The sequence below is a fragment of the Silurus meridionalis genome, chromosome 17 (genome assembly GCF_014805685.1).
Source record: "Silurus meridionalis isolate SWU-2019-XX chromosome 17, ASM1480568v1, whole genome shotgun sequence".
Taxonomy (NCBI): Eukaryota; Metazoa; Chordata; class Actinopteri; order Siluriformes; family Siluridae; genus Silurus; species Silurus meridionalis.
This window is the reverse complement of record NC_060900.1, coordinates 23,995,784-24,011,718: the sequence shown is the minus strand read 5'-3', so window position 1 is coordinate 24,011,718 and position 15,935 is coordinate 23,995,784. Positions and strand designations below refer to the sequence as shown.

General features: G+C 38.5%; 1 protein-coding gene across 2 annotated transcripts; it reads right to left on the bottom strand.

The window, feature by feature from the left end:
- Positions 1 to 30: 30 nt before the first annotated feature.
- On the bottom strand, positions 31 to 15,854 carry def6a (DEF6 guanine nucleotide exchange factor a). 2 transcript variants are annotated; one of them, XM_046870965.1, is made up of 11 exons: positions 15,681 to 15,853; positions 11,930 to 12,070; positions 10,580 to 10,759; positions 7,540 to 7,767; positions 6,997 to 7,143; positions 6,504 to 6,612; positions 4,412 to 4,710; positions 4,133 to 4,299; positions 2,009 to 2,207; positions 1,836 to 1,926; positions 31 to 551 (listed from the first exon to the last, which is right to left on the bottom strand). In XM_046870965.1, the coding sequence occupies exons 1-11, from the start codon at positions 15,774 to 15,776 to the stop codon at positions 385 to 387; spliced, it is 1,824 nt and encodes a 607-aa protein (XP_046726921.1). In that variant the 5' UTR covers positions 15,777 to 15,853; the 3' UTR covers positions 31 to 384. The 2 variants fall into 2 exon arrangements, with proteins under 2 accessions (XP_046726921.1, XP_046726922.1); XM_046870966.1 differs by having other exon boundaries at positions 476 to 546; positions 15,681 to 15,854.
- Between the last annotated feature and the right edge of the window lie 81 nt (positions 15,855 to 15,935).

Below are 15,935 nucleotides of genomic sequence, written 5' to 3'. Positions count from 1 at the left end.
GTCTGTATCATTGACCCGAGACATTTATAGTGCGTGTCATGATGCTTTATTGTACACTTAGCCTTTACATGCAGATAAAGCAAAAAAAGATATCATGTTGTATACAAAATAATCCTTAGCTATGTTTACAAGCACACATATGGACTCAGCGCGTGCTTAATGACGTCTGCGAAGTTTACATTAAGACAAAACCAGCCTCTCAAGCTTATTTACTGATCTTGCCATTATCCAATACTTGTCCAATACTGCAGGTAACGCTGTAAAAATTTCTTGACCGCCTCCACTGACTAGAGGAGGAGGATTGCTTGCTGATGGGAGTACATAAATACTCATTCTTTACTCTTTGTTAAAATCCAAGGCATAGATCTAGTTTGGCCAAGCCTCTCAGTGTGTGTCCACAGTTCCATTGGAGGCATTAGAGAGAAGGATCTCAGCTGTGTTCTCTTTGCTCTCCTCGTCTTGTTCGCTGTTTGTCCGAATGAGCCGCAATGCTGGATCCTTCTGTGACGGGATGCGGAAACTAGAGTAGCCTCCCACTGATGGCCGCTTCTCTGAAAAACACACACACACACACACACACACACACACACACACACACACACACACACACAGACAGACAGACAGACACACACACACAGACACACACACACACACACACACACACACACACACACACACACACACACACTCAGCCTGAAATGCAAATGGCCATTATCAACTAACAAGACCACAGGGGTCTAAAGCTTTAAAGCACTGCTTCAACTGACGAAAAAAAAAAGTGTTAAAGGAAGAGAAAAAAAGGTGTTAATATCTAACAGCTTCAGCTAAGAGAGAAGACAGTGACAAATAGATAGACTCTACCAAATGTATCCAAAGCAAGAAAAACAAATGCATGAAGACAAGTAAGTTTCATGGTCCCTGGTTCTATCCTGAGCTCTGTGTGAAGAAACCGGGTTTCCTCTGAGTTCTACGGTTTTGTTCCGCCTAAATAGTTTCTGGAGTACTTTTTACTTTTTACTGCAGTGGTTTCAGGGTACGTGCCAGATTATTGATGGGAAGATCAGATAAAAAAATTTAACAATTTCCCTATGGGATCAATAAAGTATTCTGATTCTGATCCTTTTGTTGACTTGGATAATTTAATCTGGTTTGGTCAATTTAAATGTAATTTTGATAATGATCTAGTTGCCACGCACATGCAGCATGGTTGTTTTCTAATATGAAAACACTAGTACAAGAAACATATGATTTGTTCACCTTCTTAAGATCTTCTACAGTCTAAGTCTTTACTTCAATTCCGTTTCCGGTACAGAGCCTATGCTGCTGTCTCATGAAAAATGAAGACTTTGCGTTTGCTCAACACAGAAAATCAATGTATTGCTCTCTGAGATGACACCATACTACTCCAGATCTGATGTACCACCTCCCGAACCTGATTTGTTACATTTTATAAGAAAAAATTTGGGAGTGTGGATTGTTGTGTCCAGTTAATGTGAGCCAATGACTCACTGTGCGTTCACATTCTTAACGTTAAATAGAGCTAAATCAAAGCCATTTCTTTGCCTTTTTTAAATGCTATTGTACAAGATATCAGGACTCAGGAGAATATCTTGTGATGTTGCTGACTTTCTGTCAACATTTCATCTGAATCTAAGGCTCTGAATGAGACAAACTCGATTTAACAAGCAATAACAAAACATATCTGCATGTTGACTGATCTGAAGCCAAAAGGTGTATGGATGCAGGTTAGTTACAGAAGCAGGTATTCTTTAGCCACACAGACATACGCACGCACACACACGTGCGCACGTGCACACACGCCCACACACTCCTACCTCCTGGTCCAATAGGATGCATCAGTCTGTTCATCTGTACGTTCCAGTGTTTGACATTAGTGCTTGCCTGCCGGAGCTTCCTCTGAGCAGCCTGACACACACAGTTACCACACACATAATTAGCAATCAACAAGCCAAAAATTCTGTGTGTGTGTGTGTGTGTGTGTACTGACCACCACGTCCTGCTCCACTCTGTGTCGGTTAGCTCTGATCTCATCCAGCTGTTTCTGAGCCTCCTCCAATGCTCGCGTTTTGCTCTCCATCTCCTGTTTTAACTCCTGTTTCTCCCTCTGCTCCCTCTGAATGAACTCCTCCTGCTCCTCCTGCAGACACATCAGGGACTTCATCTTGTCCTCCTCTTCCTCCAGCAACCTGCAGGGCATCATCATAATCATTATTGTCACCATAATTTTCTATCACCTACCGATACACATTTGGAATAATCACTCAAAAACTTGCAAAAAGAGTTTTCCTATTTCCTCCACAGATTAGTCAAATCAAAATATACATCCTAATTGAATGTCAGTTGCGTATGCGCTTTGAATTTGATATTAACCAACACCTTGTGAGAGCTGCTCCTTGAACTCATTTCAAATTTGATGCCTGCTACAAGTCTCAAAAAAATTGGCACGGGGGCAACAAATGGCTGAAAAAGCCAGACATTTAAAAAATATTCAGATGTAAGAACATCTAGCAACTAATCAAGTTAATTAACATCAGGTCTGTAACATGATTAGCTATAAAAGGCATGTCTTAGAGAGGCAGAGTCTCTCGGAAGTAAAAATGGGAAGAGGCTCTCAAATGTGTGAACGAGTATGTAAAAAGATTGTGGAATACTTTAAAAACAACGTTTTTCAACATCAAATTGCAAAGGTTTTGCAAATCATCATCTACAGTACATAACATCATCAAAGGTTTCAGAGATACTGGAGAAATCTTGGAGCTTTAGGGTCAAGGAAGAAGACCTTTGTTGGATGGCCGTGGTCTTCGGGCACTCATACGACACTGTTTCACTTATCAGCATGATTGTGTCATTGACATTATTAAATGAGCCCAGGAATGCTTCCAGAAACCACTGTCGGTAAACACAATCCTTCGTGCCATCTGCAGATGCCTGCTAAAGCTCTATAATGCAAAAGGCAGCCATATGGTCCAGACGTGCCGTCGTATCCTGTGGGCCAAGGCTCATTTAAAATGAACTGTTCTAAAGTGGAAAAGTGTTCTATGGTCAGACGAGTCCAAATTTGAAATTTTTTATGGAAATCACAGATGCCGTGTCCTCCGGGCTAAAGAGGATAGGGACCTTCTGGAGCATTCGGTTCAAAAGCCAGCAATCTGATGGTATGGGTTGCATAAGTGCATATGGTACGGGCAGCTTGCATGTTTTGGAAGGCAATACGAATGCTAAAAGGTATAAAAAGGTTTTAGAGCAACACGTGCTTTACTCCAGACAACGTCTATTTCAGGGGCCTTGTGTATTTCAGCAGGACAATGCAAAACCACATTCTGCAGCTATTACAACAGCATGGCGTCATTGTAAAAGAGTCTGGGTGCTGAATTGGCCTGCCTGCAGTCCAGATCTTTCACCTATAGAGAACATTTGGCGCATCATTAAACAAAAAATACGCCATAGACGACCACAAACTCTTCAGCAGCTAGAAAACGATATCAGGCAAAAATTAGACCAAATTCCAACAGCAAAACTCATAACCTCAACGCCCAGACGACTTCAAACTGTTTTGAAAAGAGGAGGAGATACTACACCATAGTAAACATGCCCCCGTGCCAACGTTTTTGAGACCTGTAGCAGGCATCAAATTTGAAATGAACTCATTTTGTGCATAAAGGTGTACAATTTCTCAGTTTAAACATTTTTTATGTTCTCTATGTTCTATTGTAAATAAAATATTGGCTCATGTGATTTGAAAGTCTATATATAAATTTTCGCTGTATCTGTTCATCCATCCACCATACCATCATCTTCACTGTACTCCTCCTTCTCCTTATCATCACGATCGCCTTTATATTCAAATTCTGAAAATAGCCACATCTGAAAATAGCCGCCTCTCTCTCTCTCTCTGTGTTTGTGTGTGTGTGTGTGTGACCCTCAAATTGAGTGTGAGATCAGCACTTCCTCTGGTGACTTCCTCATTATTGTTGTGTAAGTGCTTTATTGGGGAACTCATACTCACTGTACTGCACCAATACACCAGGCCTCGAGTTCTTATAGAGATTTAAATGGCACCGCAGTGTGTGTGTGTGTATAAGTGTGTTTGTGTGTGTGTATGTTAGTGTACCTAGCTTGTGTGTATCGATGCTGCTCCTCGTCCTGTCTGGCTTTGATCTCCTGTCTCAGAGCTTCCTCTAATCTCTGCTGCATCTCCTCCAGCTCTTGAATCCGCCTTCTCTGACGCTCCGCCTCCTCCTCCTTCAATGCCATCTCAGCCTGCATAAACACACGTGCCTGAACACATACACAAATACATTAGCAGTTATCTTATTACAATTGTTCACTTATACAGGAACACACAGCCCTAACCATCAACAACCCAACCCCCCAACCCCCCACCCCATACCTCCTGAGCCTCCTTCAGCTGGAGCTCCAGTGCTTGTTGGAGCTGTTCGTGCTGTTCGTGTCTCCGCTGTTCTTCTTGTTCCAACAGTAGTTGTGCCTGCCTCTGGGCCTCCTTTAGCAGTTCCAGCTCAGCGTTCTTGCGTTCTCGTTCTTCCTGCAGCAGGTGGAGGTGCTGTAGTTCCTGCTCCTTCTCCACTCGCCTCCTCTCCCTACGTTCACGCTGTTCTCTCCGCTTCAGCTTCAGCTCCTTATGCAGGGAGCACTTACCCTCTGCATGTAACCGGATTGCTGTCTGGATCGCTGGGGGACCAAACACAACATCCCACTTCAGTCCACTATGGGCACACCTCAAATTCATTACACTGGCCACATAACCACCATCACAAATGTCTTACAATCATAATTCCTTTGTGGAAACATCTTAAAGCACACATTATTCACTATACCAACTACACTATTATCTGCCCATTCTAGATCTGCCCCAAACCAAACACCCTATTTCTTAAATATGCTAAATATGCATTATTTACTACATATAGGCTGCATTAACACCATCATCTGTCCACTGTGGACACGTCCTAAAACGAATATTATTCATTATATACTGTAGACCATCCCTGGACCATGATGGTGCGTCCAAAATGTACACAGTCAAAATTGTCATTTTAATCCACACAAGACATTTCTCAAACCTCAGCCTATTTACTCCATAGGCCACAAACCACCACCATATTACATTTCCACTATTCTATTCACTGGCAATCCATTGTGGACATGTCCCAAACCATATAATATTCACATTATAGACCACTACTGGTCCATGATTACCCAAATGACAATTAATTCGGTCATGTCAGTCCACACTGGACTGTCTCAGATCACACCCTTATTAGTCCTTAGGCCACATAAACACCACCATAGAAATAACTATTACATTCCTACTCTTCTATTTCTAAGCAGTCAAATAACCAGTGGGCCTGTTCCAAACCACACAATGGGTTAGTTTAATAGTTATGTTATTGTGCTACTCACTGGAAGGTCATAAATTGCTACTGTTGGACCTTTGAGCAAGGCCTTTAACCTATGCTCAGCTTTCTGTCTAATGTTTTATTTAAAATGTCAGCCTGTTCGCTTTATATTCAATACAGTACTTTAAGAATAGACATCATCACAAAGCAGCTTTATGGAACTCCAGATTTAGACCCTGATCCCCAATGAGTAAACCAGAGACAACAGTGGTGAGGACGGACTCCCTGAGATGACATGAGAAAGAAACCTTGAGAGGAACCAAACTCAAAAGGGAACCTGTTTTCTCCTGGGTGACAGTGGATAGTGCCATTATGAGTCACTACTTTTCCACAGCAATGTGCTATAAACAGCTATAGTGTCAAACAGTACCTCGTGGCTCTCAAATAACGGTCTCAGGGTCTTTTTTTTTTTTTTTTTTTAGCTGTAAAACATCCAAGCATTCAAGTGAAAACAACGAAAAATGAATGAGACTTGGGCTTGTTGGTACATCTATGTTTTACATAGTTATTCTTCTCAAGACTGCCACACAAACACTATCAGTCTACTTTGAATGCATCCTAAACTGTACACACTGGTTAGTATATAGGCCACATAATCCTTATCACCACCATTAATTTACATTAGATGTGTGCTAAACCACAAACAATATGTCCTACATAAGCAACATACACACCATTGCAACTGTCAACAGTGAACGCGTCCTGATTACCCCAAACTCTATATTACACAACACTGAGTCTAATGCAGCAGCCATTTATCAGTTAACATACACACACAGTGCACTATGGGTAACTCATACACCAAGACAAACACTGGATGAACACTCGAAAAGGAAACAATCCCTATCAAAAAACAGGGTCTGATTCTCACTTTTGGGACAGCCTTTAAACAACAGATGCTGCAGAATGACCCGATCAGTAGCATTTAGACCAGAAACATAATGATGGATTTTTGTGTAGTATTACACATTAAAATGTTTGTGTGCTAAGAAGACGGCTAAAAAAAAAAAAATAGTTGATTAAAAATTCAAGGAGAATAAAGTGAGTGGAGTGGAGGGTGCTGACCTGTTGTCCACTCCTGACGCTGTTTGGTGTCTGAGGCGCTGAGCTCAAACGTCTTGGAGATGGTCTTCAGGCAGAACATACACCTTTTGCCATCTCTGTCTGGTAGAATCTGCAGAACACACCCAATAGTAAGGGCTAATCCGGTTTTACAGCAGGGAGCAACCCTAATTCAAACTCTAACACCAAGTTACACTCCAGGTTTATATTCAAGTCTAGCCCCAATTATAACCCCAAGTATATCCTCATGTTTAACTCCAAATCGAACTCCATTTCCAACTTTTCTTACTCTAAATCAAGTCAAACTTCATGTCAAACTCTAACTCTGAGTCTAACTTCAAGTCTAACTCCAAGTCTAACCCCAAAACTAGTCTGAAAAAATCTTCGGAGATCTTTTGGCTTTGATCAATAGTACATTATAGATCTACACTTTGGTGAGTTTAAAGATAACCAAAGGGCTTAAACTGCCATTTAGGACAAAGCCACACACACTCACCTCTACACAGCAGTTGGTGTCCAGTGTGATGCTGCCTTTTCGCTCTTTGCGGTCTTCACTGACAAAGTAGTCCATAGAGTTTGGTTTAAGGGTAAACCAGCGCTCTGTCCAGTTCCTCCTCAACTGACCCTTCTTCCACAAGTAACCCTGATACATACACACACACACACACACACACACACACACACAATGACTGAGATGTGTCTCCCATAAAAGTGCTTATTTACAAAATGCTTTCCTAGCATCATCATTGTAATAGCCCAGAATTCTAACATTCTAAGACTTGCCCCATATGGCTGTGTATTTTTTGTTTTACATTCTTGAACCCTGCTTTATGCAAGTTGCTTTAGTTAACTTGCATCATCTATGCCATCTTGACTAGGTTATTAGTGATAGTCATTAAAAGGAAAAGGAAGCAGTTAAGGATCACCATTTCCAACTCTGCTTGTAGAGAATGTTACCCCTAAAACCTGGACTGCGACAGTATTGCTTTTCATAGAAATAACACCTGTTTCTATACCCTAAAAGATTAAATCCTCCTACCTCTTTCAGCACGTCCCCCACTATCTCTCGATACACTTCCTCGATAGCCATGCTGATTGTTTCCTTGGCAAGTCCTCTGGTGAGCTTCCCAGAGTTCATCATTTGCAGAAATGCCCATGCACTGAAACCGTTTTGCTGAATAGAATCATGGGAAATAAAGTCCTCCAGCTCAACACCGTTTAGCTCCACACTCATGGCCATGCACAGCTTCTTTAGTAGGTACTCCACCTGAAGGGGGAAGAGTAGCACATGTGTACTTACCATTTAAACATTAACCTTGTGTTCAACAGTGTCTTATTAAATACCATTGCACTAAACAAAACGATATAACTTTTTACTTTCCAATGATGGAAATTGATACAAGACAACCGAAAAGACTTTGGAAGATTTAAAGAGCAATAATAAAACCAAAACTCTACATGAGAATTAAAAGGACAAGTAGCAGACTGCTCAAGCTTTGGTTGGAGAGTTAACACAATTTGGAAGTATGAGTCAACATCGAACACATACATGCAGTATTTGTTTGGTGGACAATTCTAGAGAAGTGGCCAACGCTGTTATAATGGTGGTATAGGACAAGTGGTGGTGTAAGAGTCGAGCAGTGTTAGTGAGGCTCAGTTTCTCAGGGATGTAAAAATTGTCAGTGGTACTCCTGTAGTAGTCTTTTTACATTTACAAAGTAAAGGGGTGATCACAGATGTTTTCAAAATCAAGTCACGGATCGTTATTGTTCTGAACGACCAACCACACATATACTTGCCATTGTTTTCCTCAACCAGTCTTTGATCACAATTGCTTTCAAACAATCACTGATCAATATTGTTCTCAATCACCGATCACTGTTTACCACTGTTTCCAAAAAACAATCAATGATCACTATTCTTAAAAACTAATGATTGATTACTTTTGTTCCCACTGATAATCACTGATCACTATTGGTCCTAATGACCAATCACTGATCACTATTGTTCTAAAGGGTTAGGGTTAATCAATGGCGAATAAATCAGCACTGTTGTTCCCATTGACCAATCACTGATCATTGCTGTTTTAACAACCAAACACTGATCACTACTGTGCTGCAATGACCAGTCACTGATCACTATTGTTTTCAACAACCTTTCACTGAATCCCTCATGCTTGCCATCACGTCATTCATGCTGAATCAATCACTTGATACTTACAGAAATAAATCTGGGTTAGTTTGATTTTATATATTCATATTCAGAATATATATTTTTTTATGTAGTACATTTGAGATTCAAATGTTCCTCATGATTCAGTCAATATGCAAATTTGTACTGAATTAGTACTTTCCCCTGAAACAGCAATACTGAAAATACACTGATAGCCCCAAAAAAATGGCAGCAACACAAAAAGAGAATACACCTAATTGCATACCTGATAAAATGGGAACTGTGTGTGCACCTGTTCAATGTGTGTTCATGTAACAATGACATGATACAGCCCGTGACACTACATTAGATCACAATCATTGTAAAATGCATAAAAAGCATTTAACCACATGTACATCATTATGCAACATAAGTGCATCTGCTTTCTCACACGCACACGCACACATGCCCCTCCTTTTTTTGCATTGAGTGAAACTGCTAAATGCCACGCTGCCAGGAAATAACTGTAACCTCACGGAAAGAGAGCAGAAAGGCAGCGGAAAGAGTGCAAGCATGAGAAAAAAAACCATCAACCTTTTTTTCTGTGCTAAGATGGAGCATGTTTCAAATGTACGCACATGCACATGGACAGATGCACACAAACACACACATCTCTATATCAACTACATCCCAGAGCTGCTGTTTGATTTAGTCCATAGTTGATGCTAAATAATTACTGTTTATATATTTTTTATTTGCAAGCTGAGCTTTTACTAGGTAAATTAGCATGCATTCACTACAGTTGTATGTATGTTAGCTTTGAGTCACTATGTTAATTTATACTTAGCTGGGCTAACTATTACTTGCTAGCATAACGTTAATTTTCTCACAAATTTCCTTACTTGGTATATCCGTTTTCAATTGCTAGTTATTCTTGCACTCTCTAGGTTAGTATTCCCTCACTAGGTTGTTCCTGCTTAGCATTTAAGTTGTATTTTCTCACATGGTTGTCAGATTTTTCTCCACATTAGCTTTCACTTGCTAGCTTTTACTCTGTACATTGGCTTGCATTCACTGCAGTATGCTAGCTTTCTTAGTTTACCCTCACTAGGTTAGCTTTCCGTTACTTTGGTAATTTTAATTTGACTTGCTCAATTAGTTTTCTCCTACAACAATAGCGTCTTTCTTTACTAGCTTGGCTTACTCTGAATCTCCACATCCTTACATTAGCATTCACTTAGAAGGTTAGTTTTAGAATTTGTAGCTGACCTTTTACTGTGTAGGTTATTTTCATTTACTATGCTAGCTTTCATTCACTACGTTCAGTGTCAGCTTCCAGTTGTCAAGTTTACTCTCTAGCCAGCTTTTGCTTATTGTTGTTTCATTAAGTAGTCTGCTTTTACACACTAAACTAGATTTTTCACACAATGTTTGCTTGTGATATGTACCTACAATTAGCTTCAAGAGAATTTACCCCCTCCCTGCTAAAGGGACAGAGAGGTGGAGAGAAAAGGAATTGCTAAACCAAGCTGAAGACTTATTTGTGGCACCAGCGCACATTTCAAAACCTTGAAGTCTCACAGCGTTTTATTTTTTTTTTACTTCCTGCCCTAGAGCATCCTGAGGTTTAGGCTTCAGAAACGCCTTAACAAAAAACACAAATGCAGCACCACAAGATAGCAGCCAGTGCCACATTGCTCCATGCTAATACACTTACCACAAAATAAGCTAACATATCAGATAACGTGTTCATTTATAAATATTCAAAACGTCAATTATGGGTAACAATGTTCCCTTACAATTAGATCTTTGTGTGTGATTTTGCCGCTTCCAATGTTTGTGTTGGCCTCTAGAGTTTTGTTTCTGTAAATTATCTCCACACTCATTTGTGTATTTTGCATTACTATTTGGGTTGGTGTGTATCTCACCTCATCAGTGATCATCACCAGTGGATATTTGTCCTCTGAGAGGAAGATGAAGAGACACCAGAGCCGAAAAGCATCTTTGGGTGGCAGGATGCTGTCACCTTGGGGCTTGTAGTTCTTTTTGGCTGTGAGAGTCCAGCAAAGCTCATCCACATTCTCTTTCACAAACCTGCCCTCCTCCACCTAATTACACACACACACATTTTTGTTGGTATGGTATTTGGTCAGTGTTGTTTAGTGTTGATTATTTTAGTCCGGTGTTGACTGTAATTCCAGGTTCTGTCCGCACAGTGCTAAACAGTTTCGTCAGGATTGTGCTTGTGCTAGGTCTCAAGTATACTGTTCCTTTAAACATTGAAAAGATGTAGTGATTTTTCAGGTCAGTAGCATATATTCTGGTGCTTATAAATCACTAATAGATGTTTTGATCCATTCAAGTCAGAAGCAGATGTTCTGATTTAAATGAGCCAGTACTATATGTTGTCATTATTATGAACTAATTTATATGAGTTAATAGTGTATGTTCTGTCATTAGTAGATGTTCTGGTTAAATTGAGCCACTAGAATATTTTATTTGAGTCATTAGTAAAAAAAAAGTATGCATTTAAAATCAGTAGTGGAGTTTTCAGTCATTTGAGTCAGGAGTTTGTGTTTTCAGTCATTTAAATCAGCATTAGATATTTCTATTAAACTGATAATTAATAATAGATATGATATGAGATGATTCATTTAAGATGAATGAATGGTCTGATTTGTTGAGTCAGCGGTATATGTTTTAATCCTTCTGAATCATTAGATGTTATAATTCATTAAGCCAATAATAGACTTTTTCATTCATTAAAATCAATTGGAGTTGTTCTAATTCTTAAGTCAGTAGTTATTGTACCTATAAACTGCTACTGATGGGTCAGTGAATTATGATTTGTATGGTTCCAAAAAAAAACCAAAAATAAATAAAACTAAACAAAAACAAAACCATTTGTTTAAAGGACTAATGAATATTTCACTCACTTACAGAAGATTTTTGTTGTTTGAACACAAACATTTGAATAATAATGAAGTAGATGTGAATGGCCTGGAAGAAATGCTGTACCATACAGGAGCTTATTTGGAAAAAAGGAAGAGAAACAGAAAAAGAATAAATAGTAGAGTTTTCAGACTTTCAGGCATTGGTGTACATTTTCGGAATGAGTCATAAAACATTCACCAAGCAAGAAAAGACTGAGAGAAAGAAAGCAGATAAAAAGGAAGGGAAAAAAATAGAGCAAGTGGGAATTGAGTCAGAGCAAAAAATACTTTAGGAATTACGGAAAGAAGAAAAGGGACTAACTGTGCTGAAAATAAGAAAGGTACCTTGTCGAGTATGTACTTGTTGAGGTACGGCATGTAGCCCTGACTAGAGACCGGACCATCATCATCATCACGGAAATGTTCTTCTAGAGCAGCGGGGTCGTGAGGGATACACAACACTGTACACAGATTATGAGACAGAACCTGGAACATACACACACACAAAACACCATACAGAAATGTTGAGACTGAACCTGGAACACATAAATAACAATGTATGAGGATAATAAAACCGAACCTCTTAAACACAAATAACAATGTATGAAGATAATAAGACAGATCCTGTACACAGATTAAGTACACTGAGAACCTGAAACACACACAACACTGTATGTAGATTATAAAACAAAAACTGGAACATAAATTCACACACAGCACAGCATGTGAGCATTCGTAGGTCACATGATCATAACCAGTAGTCTGTACCTGTTCTAATAGCTCAAAAGGTAGATCACTGGTTAAGATCTTGGCTTGCTTATAATAAGGTCATAAGTTCAAACTTAGAGTGAACTAGTGGTCAATGATGGAACTGGACAACCTGCCTCAGGCCTTCTGGCTTCTTTTTGAACTAATTTATCCCATGTATAAAAACCCTTTTCATTTTGTCCAGCACGTATTTCTTTACCTTGGAAAGGTCAACCCTTCATTTTAAAATGTGTGCAAAAAAACAACACTGGCAATCTTGTTTTTAAATTTTTTCTTCACGTGTTTGTATTTTAAAACAAAAAGTAGAAATAAAAATATATTATTTGTTGTTTGCTTGCTTTTGTATATAATTTAAAAATGTAAAAAGTTGAATAATTTGACAGAACAAGATACTAAAAAGCATTTAGCCAATTCAACAAAAAATTATTGTTAAAATTTTAAGTTATGTTCACTTAAGTGAAACTCAAGTTTATCAAGTAAACATTACTTTTTAATTTTACTTTTTTGTACTATTTTTAGGACAACAATTTTTTTAAGTAAATCATTCGGGCTGCAGCATCTTATGGGGTGTTAAAAATAAAGTGAACTAGTGGTCAGATAGGAAAAATTTATTACAAACAAACACCTGCTTGAGTAACTGCTGTGTTAAGATTTAAAGATTAAGTTAAGTTAAGATTGCTGTGAATAAAGTTTAAATCACTAATCTGATTCTATTTTAAGAAATTAGAATACATTTATCAGTGGACAATTTATTTATCAGTATCGACTCATTTGCCATCTGCCATTAAAAAAATAAACACACATGCCATGTAAATCTATGTTATGTATGTAACTTTTGGTTGTCAGTTAAAGTAGTAAGGTGGAGAAAGTTTTTATCATTTATTTCCTCAGCATTTTTACTTTAGAGTAAGAATAACTGCATGCTGTGTTATCTGATCAACCAACACACACACACACACACACACACACACACACACACACACACACACACACACAGAGAGAGAGAGAGAGAGAGAGAGAGAGAGTGATCACCACATCCGGCACACTCTAACGTATAAAACTCAGTTTAAATCTTGATCTTAATTCTCTTAAAATTCCCAAAAAAATAAAAATAAAAAAAAATAAAAAACCCTAAGGAAGATGTTGCAGTGAAAGATAGAGAAAAGACATTTTCGCAAAACAAAAACAACTCTGGTAGAAACAAAGAAGCCAATAAAAAGCAAAATGTATTATTTTCTAAACAATCCACAGCTACAATAATAAATCAAATAAACTGACTAACAAGCTGTTGCTATGTAGCAGTAGCGAATGGTTAAAGTTTAGCATTTTTATAATGTTTAAAACCACTTAGTCATGTTTCAGTTACACAGTCGTTCAGCTGTAATTAAATTTTGTAACCTGGTTATTTGTATATGCATCATGTCGTAAAGATATTTTACATACACATCTGGAGACTGTCACACAAACCCTGTCTGCAGCTGTGTCCTAATTTATACACTTTTCTAAAAGAATTGATGGTGAAGGTTTCTGTAAGAGTTGAAGGTGATTATGCCATAATAAGGGTCACTGCGGTTGAAACAATCAGCACCGATTCACAGTGAAATTGCACACACACACTTTTCTATTCTTTTGATATACACTATACTGCCTGGTTATAAGTATGGTTTGTGCTTTTTGAGCATCGCATTCCACATTTAGTCCCAATTTGCTCTTATAATTCTCTCCACTCTTTTGGGAAGATGTTCCACTAGATTGTAGAGTGTGCTTCTGGATATTTGTGTTCATCAGCCACAAGAGTGATAGTAAAGACAGGTACTGATGTCGGTGAGGAGGCCTGGGGTGCAGTCACCGTTCCAATTTATCCCAAAGGTGTTCAGTAGGGTTGAAGTTAGAGCTCTATAGCAGGCCACTCAAGATCCAAGCATGTAAAGCATATCTTAATGGAGCTCGCTTTGTGCACAGGGGCATTGTCATACTGGACCAGGTTTGGGTTTCCAAGTTCAAGTGAACGCAAGATTTTATTATACCACATCCAAAGACGCCCCATACAATTGTGTGCCTTCAGCTTTGTGGTAACAGTTGAGAGTAGAACCACATATGTCAGAAAAGGTCAGGTGTTAATTAAAAAAATAATAATAATAATAAATAAATAGAAAATTTTGGTCAGAAATGTAATTCTGGTAAACTAAATTTTTTGTTTATCTATTAGTATCAGTTTGTGAATGAGCTGAATCATGTGAAATGTTATGTTAATAATGACCATATAATGTTATTGTGTTATATATATATATATAGAGAGAGAGAGAGAGAGAGAGAGAGAGAGAGAGAGAGAGAGAGAGAGAGGTCTCTTTTTTGTAGGAAGACACTTATTCGGCAATTTCTCAGGCAGGGGCATATTTTTGCCCAGGAGTATAGTGAGTGTAATACATTAAAACGTTTCATATTTTAATTATTTATACTGGACTCATACTCAACTTGGACTCGCTCTCTTCATTTTTAGCATTTATCACCACATTATTTCACCTTTCCTTTATCTACTCTTTGTGAGCAGGGCCGGATATATGGCCGAAGTTTATAATAGTGTTCTGTATGTGTAATTAAGTAAACTTTTTAAGTGACTCTCAACCTTAACACTCATTCCCACTTTCTCACATACAATCTATTAGCAGGAACCTTTTTAAATTTAGACTGTAGTTTTAAGTCCTTCATTTTCCAGTTTTCGATTAAGCAAAAGCATGACTTTTCTTGGTCGTCCATCTTTGAGTTACTTTGACTGGCACAGTGTTCAGGTAAATATTGTCCACATTGGAGAGCTTTTCAGGGAGAATTTTTGTTTTTAAATTATTGTATGCCCTCACCTACTAAAAAGCATTTTTTCTTTTATCTTTCTCATTATAAAAAATGTAAAATGAGTGCAGTCTGAAGGAAAAGACAAATACACCATTAGAACAAAAACTTGTGTTAAAGTTTTGACAGAGTTCTATAATTAAGATTTAAATTTTACAAATTTAATTGTTTAAAAAAAAAGTAGCTTGAAATAAGATTTGTGCAGCAAAATACACCATGTGGTGAAAGCAGTCAACCACCCCCCCCCACCCACACACACACACACACACACACACACACACACGGAAATAAAGCTGTGCGAAATTAGTAGCTTTTACTTAAATAAACTAAAATTTTATATTATCAAATATGACCATCAGGACACCTTCAGAAGGCAATCACTAACACAGAGATGGACACACACACATCTCTACACAGTCCAATGGTTGTTATTGAATTTGTGTACACTTTAGTACTGGTTCGATTCGGTTTTGTTCCTTACCTTTAGCTGGGACTTGGAGACTTTGCCACTCTTCTCCACATCAAGTGCTGTAAAAGCATACCAAATTGACTTGAGCAGCTCCGAGCGCAGGTCCATGTCTGCACACAAACAACTTTCTCTTCCTGCTCCTTTACTCTCCTTCTCTCTATCTGCCCTTAAGTTTAACCACACACACACACACACACACACACACACACACACACACACACACACACACACACACACACACACACACACACACACACACACACACAC